The sequence below is a fragment of the Phaseolus vulgaris genome, chromosome 3 (assembly GCF_051622355.1).
Source record: "Phaseolus vulgaris cultivar YP4 chromosome 3, ASM5162235v1, whole genome shotgun sequence".
Taxonomy (NCBI): Eukaryota; Viridiplantae; Streptophyta; class Magnoliopsida; order Fabales; family Fabaceae; genus Phaseolus; species Phaseolus vulgaris.
The window spans coordinates 45,540,664-45,554,953 of NC_143500.1; the positions used below are offsets into that span (position 1 = coordinate 45,540,664).

The window sequence follows — 14,290 nt, forward strand, 5'->3', positions numbered from 1 at the left end:
GGCAGTAACAGAAATAAAATAACGTAGAAAATAATATTGTAATTATAAAACTTTCTCATCAAATTGTTTTTTTTTTAAATTGTTCTTTTACTTTCTTAAGAGACTAAAATAATGAAATTTTCTGAAAATATAATATGTTGACGAAATATATTTTTAATGAAATTTTTTAAATGATATAGAACTTTTTTTTTTAAATTATAGTTTAATGATGAAGAGTAAACATATTTGTAAAAAAAAAAATCTGTTATATTTTTTTCTAAATATTTATTAGGATTTTAACTGTGAGTTGATCAAATATCGAGTAAAAATGAATCTGAAGAACATTATATAAAAAATAAGATTAATATATCCATTATCTTGATGTAGTTTCGGATATAGGTGATGTCTTAATTTTTTTATATGAAATGTTCATGATTCATTAATGTCGAATAACACTAACTTTTTTAAAAGAAAAAACTCAACAAAGTACAGTAAACATGAATAGAACACCTGAGTGATTGAATCTTATTAGAATTTTTTTGTATTTAAAGTGTTTTTTATAAGGAGTTGGAATAGAAATGTAGGACCATATATAAAAAATAAGACTCATATACCTATTATCTTAAGGTTTAAAATTAAAAGTGATATATTAATTTTCTTATTATATGAAATACTCATGACATATTAATATCGACTGACACAACTTTTTCAAAAAAAAAAAATCCAACAATATTTATAAAAAATAATATTAAGTTAATAATATCACTAGTTAAAAAAATAATTTAACCAATTCTTTTCAGGGAGACAAAACCATGAACACTAAATTTATAATTTTTTTTGGTAAGTATAATTTTTATTTGTTAAAGTATTGTTACTTAAAATAATTAAATTCTAATAAATTAACAATATCGTAATGACTATCGTTACAATAATTACTTTTTAATTTATTTTTTAAATTTTTTTAACTTAAATTAATATAAATATTTAATTAAATATAAAATTTTAATTATAATAAAAAGTATAAGATATTTTTGAAAAAGGAAAAATCTCATTTATATTCATTAAAAATAAAATTATTGCTATTATAAATAGTTAATACACTTGTATAAAAAAAACTCTTATGTCTAGCTTTCAATACAACTAATAATTATTTACACTAACGAAATTCACCTACTTTCCTCTCTGCATTTTCAGTTGTGTTTTTTTTTTAAAAGTTACTGGACTTAAAGCGAGGCCCAAGGATCCAAAATGGCGAAAGTAGTAAGAAAACCCAATTATCCAACCCAGCTATGAAACGAACAAAGAAGAAATAGGATTGGGGAGGGCAGTGAGATCGCAGGGACAATTCAAAAGGTGAATGTGGAAACGTAAAACAAAAACAACTACCTGAGAAAGACACCACAGATCTGTTCGTGGGATAGGAGAAGCGACATCAACGCCCGAAACGGACAGAAACTTGCAAGAGAGAACCAGTGAACCACGGGATTTGTTACTCAGGTGCGTTCTGCATAAATCTTGACCTACGAACAAACGAATCCAGTGTCGTTTTTGCTTTTTTCTAGTGTCCAACCGAGCTCGCTGAATTAACTCTAAACTCGTGATTTTACACGAGTTTGAGCGAGTTTGCTCGAGTTCACGAGCCTACTAAAAAACCATTCTACGTGCGCGAGTTGATTAGGTTCGAGGGTTGAGTTTACGAGTTGAATAGCGATTTTGGTAACCTTTAATGCAGGGAGTGATATAGGAGAAAAAGATAGAGAGGAAGTCCATTTTTGAAAAGCATTGGTAAAGCCTATGCTCTAAATTGTGACTCATTATCGCCTTCCTATTTTTCTTTGTTATCTTCTTTGGACTCTGGATCAATTTCTAAGTCCACAAGTGAAGCTTTGTTGACCACAATTGGCAATCAGCGACGTTGAATGCTTTGGATGCTAGCAACACATGGGAGCTTGTTTCCTTGCCTCCCGACAAAACCACTATTAGGTTGGGTCTATACAATGAAGATCAAACCTGATGGTACAATTGATCGTTACAAAGCTCGTTTGGTAGCTCAGGGTTATATTCAAATTTTTTGCCCACATTATGGCAACACTTTTTCCCTTGTAGCTGAAATCACCTTTGTTTGCCCTTTTTCTTGTCATGACACTCATCCACCATTGATCTCTTCACCTGATTTTATTGTCTCTAAGGACTCACGTTTTATTTATAGGCTTAAGTGTTTACTCTATTTGGCTTGTGCATCTATCTTGCTATATATGTTGATGGCAATATCATCACTGGTGATGACTCTGAGTGCATTCTTTAACTCAAATCTCACCTTCATAGTCAATTTTAGACCAAGGACTTGGGTCCACTTAAGTGCTTGCTTGGCATCTAAGTTGCACAATCCTCATCTAGCACTACCATTTCCTAGTAGAAATATGCTCACTAAATCCATGAAGAGCTTTTTTATTCACCACATTTGTAACAAGCATGATTCATGGTTTATATGCTCCATCTTGAGGATGAGTGTAAAATATATGATTTGTTGATCTTAGTAATTTTGAAATATGTACAATAGATAATTAGGGTTATTCTCCATTAGTAGCCACTATTAGGTTTTCCTATATTATATTCTAATTCTTAAAACTAAATTAAAAGCAAGCAAGCTTCCTTTATACATGATGTTTTATCACATTATTTTAGTAAATGGCTTAAATAGAAGCTATAGAAAGCTTCATTTTTTCGTCAGCAAAATCTCGTTAATGTTATAAATTCGAAATTTGAGCACATGTTGTCCAACTTTAAAGGTAAAAAGGTATCATCTTAAGGTACAAAGGTAGCTATCGAGCAGAAAATTTCATATCAGCACACTCCTTACTGATGATAAACTTTTAGCCTTACAATTTACAAATTATCAATTATAAATAAGAACAATAAAAAGTCCATTACTTCATGAGAGAAATTGTAAGAAGCTTACAACATATACATAAGTACACACTTGCTGGTTCAGGGCAAGGAGATAATAAACGACCCAATTGTAAAGCAAGATGTAAAACAGAAACACAACTCATCAGACACCAAATTCAACAGAAATCAAGAGACACCCTAATGTGGGCAGTCTACTCAATGAAAGAGAAACGGAGACGTAAGGTAGTGATTGAATGAGGTTGAGCTGGCACTTAGTGTGCACACTCTGATAGCTCTAATAAGGACTCTAGGATTCTCAAAATGTAAACCTCAAGCAACCAGCAGTATTTAATGGAACATCAAAAGAATGCAAACACATTTGATGCCTAAGACTAATGAGGCTCTGCATTGTGTTGTTCTCTTACTACAGTGAACACAATGTTGCCATAGGATCGATGGCAAGTTACAGCTTTTTTTTTTTAATTGTATAAGGGGGTTAACTTGCACCATTTTAATGTTCTTGTGGTGTATGTTGTCTTGCCACATATATACTCTTTTTGGATAGTTGACTGAAGGAAAGGTTGGTAAAGCCATCAGGAATAGCTCCTTTGTAGTTTACTCTAACAAAGGCCCAGGGAACTCTAATAAAGTTCTGCCAATATTTCAGGGATTTCACCTTTAAGTGATTTCTTGATGGTTTAAGATTTCAAGCAAGTCCATGTGACTAAAATTTTCGGCAAGAATAGAACCTGAAATATTGATTCCTGAAAAATCAAGATTAAACAGCTTTCATACCAATGGCTTGTAACATTTCCAAAGAAATGAAGGCTGAAAGATTATTGTTTGGAATATCAATAGCTTGTATAATTTCCAACATGCCCAACCAAGTGGTATTAAGAAAGGTCAAGTTACATCCGTTTTAAGTGAGCAATGACATCAACAGGAATTGATCCTGTGAGCTGGCTGTGAGAGAGATCTTAAGACTAAAGCTGATTAAGCTGCCTCATGCTTCTTGGAATGGACCCATTAAGTTTCTTGCCTTGAAGGACTAAGTGTGAAAGCATATCAAGCTGTGAGATAGAATCAGGTATTTAACCAACCAACATGTTTTGATGCAGAAAATTTTTTGTTAGGTCTTTTGATTCAGAAGTTTATCTGGTATTGCACCTTCTAATACATTGCCATGTAGACGGAGCCCTGAAGGTGAGAAAGTTTGGACAGTTCTGGATGAATTTGACCTGAAACTTATTTTCAGAAAGGGCTAAAGTGATGAGTTTAGATAGGTTCTCTACACCTGATTTTATCAATACACTGAAGTTCACTACCAAACTTAGTGCTATGATTTTAGCAGTTATAGAGGTGGGTCTAGGATTTCCAATCCAAGGCATTTTGTTGGATTGGGCGACCTTTAAGAACCCTTAGGAAATTCCCTGCTTAAAGGGCTAGACAACATGGTAACATTTACCAGACTAGTACAATTGGCAATGCTAGGGGGGATGGAGAATGAATGACACCAAAACAAAAACTTGATCACAAATCCATTCACAAAATTGAAAACCAAAACATGTTGTGGTAATAGTACAAGACACGTCACATGAAGATAGAAAAGGTTTCTTGTCGCAGATCTGAAAACACTAAAGGCAAAATCTGCATGTTGTCCAGCCAAACATGAAATCACATTTTTGTTAAGGTACAACAAAATTGATAACAAAAGCTAGTGATGACAGTACATAACAATAAATTGACAAAAATGACATTGGGATTAATAATTAGGTTTCTGTACATATGTAATATTGCCACACCATGCCCAACAATTGAAAGTGCTTTAAAATTTAGTTGAGCCTCGTTCAAAATCCTATGCCATTAGGACTTTAATAAATTAATTTATCAATTCACTTAACAGTGTCCCCACATAGATTGTTGTCCAATGATAAATGCAAACTTTGGTTCCAAGAGTGGAAACCCAATCCAACTATTTCCTCGCCATAGCATTTTTAGTATCATCATTCCACTATGTCGTTCCTGTACAAGATCAAAATTATTAATAATCAGGACAATAATTAAGAGTGCTGGTAAGTTTGCAAATAAAGGTTAGATTAAAAGGGCGTCTAGGGATAAATAAAGCATAGTTAAAAGAAAGTTGAGGAAGAGGATGAGTTTGTTCGATGCACCAAACTTTCATTTGAGAGTAGTCTGCAAGATTAACAAAAGGCATGGAGTCCGAAAAGGTCGAGGTAAAAGGAGATTGTTACCAGTTATATGATTTGAGGCATCACAATCAAGTATCCAAGGTTTATGAGAGGAAGACTGAGAAACAAAGTCTATTGAGCCACTACCAAAACAAAATTATGCAAGTTGGTTGGTTGCTCGAAGCTTCAGAAGAAGTTCATGATACTCAGTAGCAAAAATCATGATATCTAAAGTAAGAGTGGTGGCTTCGGCCACATTAGCTAGCTTAGACTTCTTGTGAGCTTTGGTGTGACATTCTTCTTTAGCGTGACCCCAACGGCTGAAGTAATTGATGTGGGTGCGACCACCACAGTGAGAGGAGTGAGAGACTAGGGACGTTGAATTGTTTTCAAAAGTATGAAGAGTGGAGAGACACAACCACTACTCCCGAGTAGGTAGGAGCATTAGAATTCGTGAGAATTTGGTTACAAACAACTTTAAGGTCCAGTAAAAGTCCAACAAGAGCAAAATAACTTAGAAACCTTTCAAATTATAATACCTCCAAACCTACATCTCTTGAGAATTCCAAATTACAATTATTAAGCACAACATTCAAACACAAGTAACTACTAGAAAACAAATTACAAGGAAACAACTCCCTAAACGTAATTCTTTACTTTTCTACTAACCCTAGCTCATTAAGGCTATGTTCAGATTGATGGTTATTCCATTTCATTCCATCCCAATATTTTATTCCAACCTTCCATTTAACCCACCTTTACTTATTTAAACATAGCGTAAGGGTCCTTGGACTTACAAATAAGACACTTAAATGCTTATGATACCTAAAACAGGAGCCACCAAAATCAATAAAATATCCATAAATTATAAAAATGATCCCAATTTTAATTATTTTTTCTACATTACCTGCATCAATTTGTTTTTAACATCATTACTTTCATGATATCTTTCGGGTACCTTATGTAGGAGCTATCAATTATGGGTGAGTTTACGATTCAGATTAGCAATGACCTTGTTAATCAGCTTGTTGATGATGCTGTGCCGAAGAAAAAAACCAGAAAGAGTAGACGAAAGGTGGCAAGAGACCCTGAAAAGTCCCAATCTAATGAAACTAAAAAGCCCGAGAGTGCAGTTATTCCAGGGTGGCCAGTGCAGCCCCCTATGCATCTACCTGCCACTCTTCCTGCTCAACCTCTACAGTCAGAGTTAGAAGGTATTCAATCTATGCTTCAGGAAAGTGAGAAGATTTTGGAAAGATTGCAGAAGCAAGAGGATAATATGCTGCAGGAAGTAACCCAGAAGGCAAAGGATCTTCATGCTAAAGAGTATAAGCTTCCAAACCCAAAGCCTGAGCCATGCACGGCCGAGAGATTTGCGACCTTATCATGTTACAAGGAACATATCAAGGATCCTTTGAAGTGTGCTAGTCTTGTTACCAGTTTTGCTGATTGCCTGCGTAGGTTTGGCCGTTTAGGTGACAAGTGATTTTATACTGAGTAGTGGTTTAAAAGGAAATTCGTGTGACAAATGCAAATAAACTAGTGAGCTAAATACTGGTAAATACTGATGGTGCTACTGCCAATTTTGTTTAGTCTCATTCGCAACATTAAACCATGTTTGTCAGCCTACAATAAGTGCTGAACAATTTGTTATTTGCTTGCCCTTTCTATCAAGGGAATATTTTCAAGTTGATCAGTTACAAGTATGCTACTAACTCTAAAAAATAGAGACGCTGCTGGTTTTATCAACTTTGAGTATCGTTATTCATTTTTGTTTTTATGCTGGAACAGCTTTTACAACCCAAAACAACGTTAGGCGACGTACTGTAGCTAAGAACATGAAAAAATAGTATTAATTGGAAACTTGACCTTAACTGTCTAAAATACTTTGAAGGGAAAAAGATCCCTAAAGTACCCTAAACTGAAGACATTTTAAACTTAGCTTTATTTTTATTAATCTTTAAACTATCTTATTTTGAAAATAGACGCAATGAAGTTTAATTTTGTTTCGATTCTTCCTTAATTTTCTTTTATCACTCACTTAAAATTTACATTTTCTACAAATAATTTTTTTTCTTAGTTTATTACAATTCATTTGATCATGTATTAAAATGTAAAAAACATGAATTTATAAATTTTAAAATAATAAAAATTTATTTGAATTTTTTTAATTATAAGTTTTATTATGTCTTAGTGTTTGAAAAAATTATTTGACGTAAACTATATAATTACTGAGTTTTAAAATAATTAAATAAGTAAATGGTTAAGATTTTTCTTTATTAATAGTTCAACCTGAATTTAAAAGAGAGTAAAATTTAAAAATGAAATTAAAATTAAGGTTTATTCATAAAAGGAGATCAAACTTAAGGACTCTACAGTTTAAGATATTTATCTTAAACGAACATCAAGATTAAGAATGAATTAGGATGAATCTAAGGTTTAAGATCCTTATTTATAGAAACAAGATACAATTTAATACTGTTAAATACTCCTTCCCTAACTCTTCATTCGTTCTATTGCACAGGTTTCAAAATTCAAACCATTTTTAATATGGTATTTCGAGTCTGTATTTTTGTCTCCAACCAGTTTCTCAAAAGGTATTAACACCAACTGTATTCTAGAAAGTGGAATTGTCATGAATTGAAAATAAAATTAAATGAATACTTACTCATTAATAGGATGAAAATGGATAATAAGGTAGTCATATTTCTGTGTATCTTAACTTCAAAAAATATTTAAGTGCTCTTAATTATATAAAACAAATGATATATTTTACTTCTAATTTATATATATATATATATATATATATATATTCTTTAATTTTATTATAAATACATTATTAGAAAATGGATTAAATATTTCTTTATCCTTTCTTGTGATAGTGCAGTTGGTCTCGAAGGCAACATTTATTAGTTGTTCTGCTTTTGTAGACTACACAAGATTCTTAATTTTTTATTTATTGGCGTGTAATAGGGATAGAAAGGTTGAGATTTCTAGTATTGTAATTTTGTTATATAAATATCAATGCTTCAATGAATGTGATGATTATAGTCTCCATCTAATCCATATTTGTTGTAAATAAAGTGATTGAAAAACATTTTAATTAGAATCAAATTATTATTAAAGTGGATCCTTTTAAAATATATTTGTTTAAATTAAATTATAATTTTATGGAATTGATTTGAAATATAATTCATGAAATTAAAAATTATACTTTAAAATAAGATGTACTTCAAATGTATTAAGTAATTCATAGTATATAAGTGGGTGCAAACTTCACCCCATTGAGCCGGTTTTATGGGGTTGAGTTAGGCTTAAAGTCCACTTTGTAATATGGTATCAATGTCACTCGCTATTGGGCCACTATCGGACCACCCATAATATATAGTCTCACGCACGACTTGACAGTCTCGGCGTGAGGGAGGATGAAACAACTCCTAGTTCAATCTAAGTTATCACCTATGAGATTGAAGTTTCAACAAGTGATTTCATGGATAGATTAGATACCAATAGATAAATGGACTCAAGCATATGATGAAGACAAGAGGTATGCATGACAATCACTATTGTCAAATGCATGAACTCTATTTTGAAGGGAGCACATTCCTTACCCATTTCTATTTTTATTAAATCAACATTTAAAAGAACTAAATCGTAATTTGTTGAATGAAACATTAAGATAGAGTACATGTTGTGAGCAAGACATCAATACCCTAATGATATCACTACCTTACTCGAGAAATATGAATAAAGATCAACCATGTGTCATGTTCAAGCTATAATCAAGAAATTTTTGAGTTCAATGTTCAAAAGATAGTAACTCCTCAACTTAGTCGACGACTAATGTCAAACACAATTGAGTTAAATGACTGTTGGTGTAATCATGAGGAGTTTCAAGTTCTTTGACTACCTTATTTTCACATCATTATTGTTATTGACACTCTACAAAATATTTACAAAATAAAGTTCAGTTTCATCAGGTTTGAAATGAAGTTATTTGTTATCTTATACAAGATTGAATTTCATTCTTAATTCTCATATACACAATAAACAATCAAACACTTAACTTACTTGTCTTCATAACAATTATCTTCATAACAAAATGAATGAACTAATTTTAAATAAGGAAAAAAAAAACTTATTATCAGAATAAATATCACATAATAAAAATTGTTCATATAAATAATGTAAAAATTTTATTTCAATTTTTTTATTTATTTATACTTTTGATGTCCTTAATGTTTTTTATTCAAATTATTGATTTACTTACTATTTTATATTTTTCAAATTATATTTAATTAACATCATTATTTAATTATTGAATCACACTATTAAGAAAAGTATATAAATTAAAATATACAAAAATTTATTTAAAACTAAAATCATTAGTACATTTTTAATTTTTCATAATAACTATTTTTGAATAAATAAAAAAACCTATAAGTTAATTAAAAGATCAAAACAGAAAATTAATATTCAATTTAAAAAAATGCTAAAATCCAATTAAAAATTACAAAAATAAAATTTTAAAAATCATGTTTAAATACATTATTTCATTAAAAAAACATTTACATATAAGAATTTTGAAAAAGTAAACAAAAATTTAAAATACGATTTCTAATGTTGAATATTTGGTTTAGACCAAACTTGTGTTTGAGTATTTTTAGATAATATTCCAACCAAATAGCTCCACTTTCCTAAATAGAAGAAAGGGAGATCACACACATTTGGGAACCAGAATTTAGGTATCACTGAAGCCAAACCCCCATAAATTTCCAGACCTGTGTTTATACATTTCATGGCACCTAGGACAGTGATAAGTTGAGAGTTTAATATCTAAAAAAATATTATATATATATGTAAACAAATAATACATATATTAATAATATAATATCTTTTTTACATTATCTAATCACAAATCGTTAAATTTGTTAAATTTATAAAGTTAAAATTTAAATATTTATATTAATTTTATATTATTAATTTGTGGGTAGCATTTAAAGTGAATATAGATGTAACAAAAATTGCAAGGGTGATTTGTTTTGTTGGTAACCGTTAAAATATTGATTTTTTTTGTTTTAATATAGACAATTCTATACGTTACGAAAATGAACAAGTAATGCTTGATTTGAAATAATTTTGTAAGTATTAGAACGTTTGTTTATATGTGAAAGAAAGAAAGAAAGAGAACAATCTACAGAACACCAATCATTTTTGGAAAAAACAGTATAGAAAAAACCAAATTTATCAATCATTATAAATTATCTTAAAATTCATATTATGAATAACTTCTTTATTAACAAAAAATATTTTATATTAATAATACATGTCATTTAAACTCATTTATTACATAAAGATAAGTTTAAAAAAAATGTAATTAGAACTTAAAAACATAGCTTTAAAAGCATTTCTTTTTCCGCCAAGCCACTCTTCCTCTCTAGTTTTTCCTCTCTAAACTTCTATAAGACTATAACCATTAAAAAGATCTACTCCTTAACCCACAAATACCACTACATTTATTTTATTTTATCTTCTCTTTGAAATAAACACAAAAATATTTTTTTTGTCACCCTACTTTCTCTATTTGTTCATGACTTCCAAGTTTTCTTCTTCTCAGACTCGAAAACAATTTCAAAAATCTTTAATTTAAAATTGAAATTTCATATATAGTATGAAGTGATGATACCTAGTGAGTTAAGCAAAAAAAACCTAAGATTCCCCTTCTGTCGTCTAACCATCGTGCGCCCTTCCAAACATGTAATAATTTGTCGGTTTCTGCTAATTTTCTTTGCATTACTCGCTACCTCTATCTTCCAAATTCTCATTTCCTTTATATGAAATCCCAACACAAGAATACTCATAATTACACCACCATGTCTCTCTCCTCAGCTCTATCTCAAACCCTGTATTGGTGTGATCAACCCACAACTACCCTTATAATCTTCTTCCTTATTTTCCTAATAACGTGCTACCGATTCCTCAAACCCAACCCCCAAAACCTACCACCGGCTCCACCGGGCCTCCCCTTATTCGGAAACCTTTTATCTCTTCACCCTCAGCTTCACACTTACTTCGCCGCCTTGGCCCAGATACACGGCCCAATTTTCAAACTTCAACTCGGGACCAAGCTCGCCATCGTCATAACTTCACCCACCGTTGCTCGCGAGGTCCTCAAAGACAACGACACCGTTTTCGCCAACCGCGACGTCCCCGTCGCCGGTAGGATTGCCACCTATGGTGGATCCGACATAGTATGGACCCCGTACGGAGCCGAATGGCGGATGCTGAGGAAAGTGTGCGTGGTGAAGATGTTGAGCACCGCCACCCTGGATTCCGTGTACGATCTGCGGCGCAACGAGGTGTGCAAAACGGTGTCGTATTTGTACGACCGAGCGGGGAGTGCGGTGAACGTCGGGGAGCAGGCGTTTCTGACGGTGATGAATGTGATAACCAGTATGATGTGGGGCGGGGCGGTGGAAGAGGTGGAAAGGGAGAGTTTGGGAGCGGAGTTCAGGGAGTTGGTGGCGGAGATGACGCTGCTTCTGGGGAAGCCCAATGTTTCGGACTTTTTTCCCGGGTTGGCCCGGTTCGATTTGCAGGGCGTGGAGAAACAGATGCAGGCGTTGGTACCCCGGTTAGATGGAATATTTGAAAAGATGATTGGTGAAGGAGTGAAGGTGGAAGAAGAAGAAGAAGAAGAAGAAGATGGGAAAAAGAAAAAAAGGAAGAATTTTGTGCAGTATTTGTTGGATCTTAAGGATTCTGAAGGCCCTGATTCAAAGACCCCATTCACCATGACCCACGTTAAGGCCCTCCTCATGGTACCTTTTCTTACTTCACTTTCAAACTTCATTACCTTCTTTGCATCTCCTTTTTGGATTTCCTTTCCAAAATCTAAATCTAAATTATTTCTTCAATTTTACCTTTTCTTTTTAAAACAATTGTAGAATAAAAGAATAATATATTTGAGTGGTAAGTTTATGAGATGATAAGAATGTGGAAGATAAAAAAATCTTCACACCAGCTTTTATAAATATAACCATTTGACACCTGTGATTAATAATAACATATTAAATAAAGATATTAAGTTAAAATGTAAATAAAATTATTAAATAATTTTTTTTTATAAAGAATTATTAGGAGGTGATATAAGTTTGTAAGTTTGTCTGGATCAAAGGGAAGAAAGGAAGAGAAATAGAATTGGAAGTTAGATTATTTGGATTCAAGTTTGAGAAAATCATGAATAAAAAAATTATAGTAAATTTAACGTGTTTAGAGTTTTGGATGGTATAATAAATGTGATTTTAAATTAATAACTTAAGAAATTTTTTGAAAATGTAAATTAAAGTTAAAATAAATTTTAAGTTGAATAAAATTATTATAAAACTTTAATAAATAAAAATAAATTATTTTAAAATAAATTATTTATAAAATATCAAAAAAATTAATTATTTTATTTTATTTATTCAGAACCAATTATTTTTGTCAATATTTTACTATATTACGATATAATTATTATGATTTTAGGTATAATTAATTATGTTTTATTTATAATCAATTTTATTATTTATTTTTTATGCAGGTATTTATTGTTATATATAATGTTTTTTGTTTTTTTAGTACTTTATAGCCTTGTTTTCCTAATTTTCTTCAATCACAATTTTTTCTGTATTTGTTGGGCTAGCAAGATAAACAAGTTTTATAAGTATAATAGCATTTAAGTTTTCACATAAGTACATAAGCTAAGTAAATGGTAAATTAATTATTTTGTTGGAGAATATGGTGAGACTAATGTTAGGGAGATTTGTGCATGAGAACAAAACAGGATATGATTGTAGGTGGAACGGATACATCTTCCAACACAGTTGAGTTTGCAATGGCAGAAATAATGCAGAAGGCAGAAGTGATGAAGAGAGTTCAAGAAGAGTTGGAAAATGTGGTTGGAAAAGATAAGATGGTAGAAGAGTCTCACCTTCATAAGTTGATTTACTTGCAAGCTGTGATGAAAGAGACTCTTCGATTGCATCCTGCACTTCCACTTTTAGTCCCACATTGCCCTAGTCAAACCACCAACGTGGGAGGCTACACCATCCCAAAGGGTTCTCGAGTCTTCATCAATGTATGGGCCATTCATAGAGACCCTTCCGTCTGGGACAAACCACTCCAATTTGATCCCACAAGGTTCTTAGATGCAAAATGGGATTTCACTGGCAATGACTTCAATTATTTTCCCTTTGGATCTGGAAGAAGAATCTGTGCAGGAATAACAATGGCTGAGAAGACTGTTCTGCATCTTCTTGCCACACTTCTGCACTTATTTGACTGGACAATACCACAGGGACAAAAGTTAGAGATATCAGAACAATTTGGAATTGTTCTAAGAAAGAAAATGCCTATGATTGCTATTCCCACACCACGCTTCTCCAACCCAAACTAAACTTTTATAATAACTTAATATCATAATTATGCACTAAGCAAGGGAACATACTTCTAATAATATTTAAGTACCCACCATATGCCTTTTCTTTTGAATGCTTCAACAAAATGTAAGAAAAAAAAAACTTCAAAACAAGAATTTAATAAAGATTTGTTAGCTGAAACTCTGTTGTCTACAAAATATTAGCCTAAACAAGACCTTAATAAAATTGCATTTAGTTATAGATTGCTGTAGTTCTATTATTAAATCCTTAATACAACCGCGATTATTTTTTAGTGGGAATTACTTTTTCATTTGTCTAACTCGTTAGAAGATGAAGAAATTACCGGCAAAAAGGTAATAAATTAAGCATTAAAAAAATGAAACTCGTTAAATGCAAGAAGACTCCCATAAATTTAGGTATCACTGAAGCTAGACCCCCATAAATTTCCCGACCTTTGTTTATACATTAAATATTTCATGTGGGTTTTGTGGTGTTTATAATTATAACAAATTATAAAGAATAGTAGTGTTTCGCTCTAGTGTTTCCTCTCTAAACTTCTATAAGACTATAACCACTAAAAATATCTATTTTCATATTTTCCTTTCAAATCTACTCCTTAACGTACATAATACCATACATTTATTTTATTTTATTTTATCTTCTCTTAAATAAAAACAAAAATATATTTTCTCACCCTACTTTTTTAATGTAATTTTTATTAATAAAATTATCTAAAAATTATTTTTTAATTTTAAAAAAATAGAAACCATATAATTTCATGGCTTTTAAATGAAATATTTGGCGATAAAAGAG

The 14,290-nt window shown here is 31.4% G+C and overlaps 2 protein-coding genes across 2 annotated transcripts; both read left to right on the plus strand.

The window, feature by feature from the left end:
* Nucleotides 1-1,335: 1,335 nt before the first annotated feature.
* Nucleotides 1,336-6,753, plus strand: LOC137808004 (copper ion binding protein). The gene is made up of 2 exons (XM_068608893.2): nucleotides 1,336-1,476; nucleotides 6,025-6,753. Exon 2 carries the CDS (start codon nucleotides 6,037-6,039, stop codon nucleotides 6,541-6,543), a length of 507 nt encoding a protein of 168 aa, XP_068464994.1. The 5' UTR covers nucleotides 1,336-1,476; nucleotides 6,025-6,036; the 3' UTR covers nucleotides 6,544-6,753.
* Nucleotides 6,754-10,587: 3,834 nt separating this feature from the next.
* LOC137808005 (geraniol 8-hydroxylase) lies at nucleotides 10,588-13,657 on the plus strand. Its single transcript, XM_068608894.2, has 2 exons — nucleotides 10,588-11,878; nucleotides 12,883-13,657. The coding sequence occupies exons 1-2, from the start codon at nucleotides 10,892-10,894 to the stop codon at nucleotides 13,492-13,494; spliced, it is 1,599 nt and encodes a 532-aa protein (XP_068464995.1). The 5' UTR covers nucleotides 10,588-10,891; the 3' UTR covers nucleotides 13,495-13,657.
* The last annotated feature ends 633 nt before the right edge of the window (nucleotides 13,658-14,290 follow it).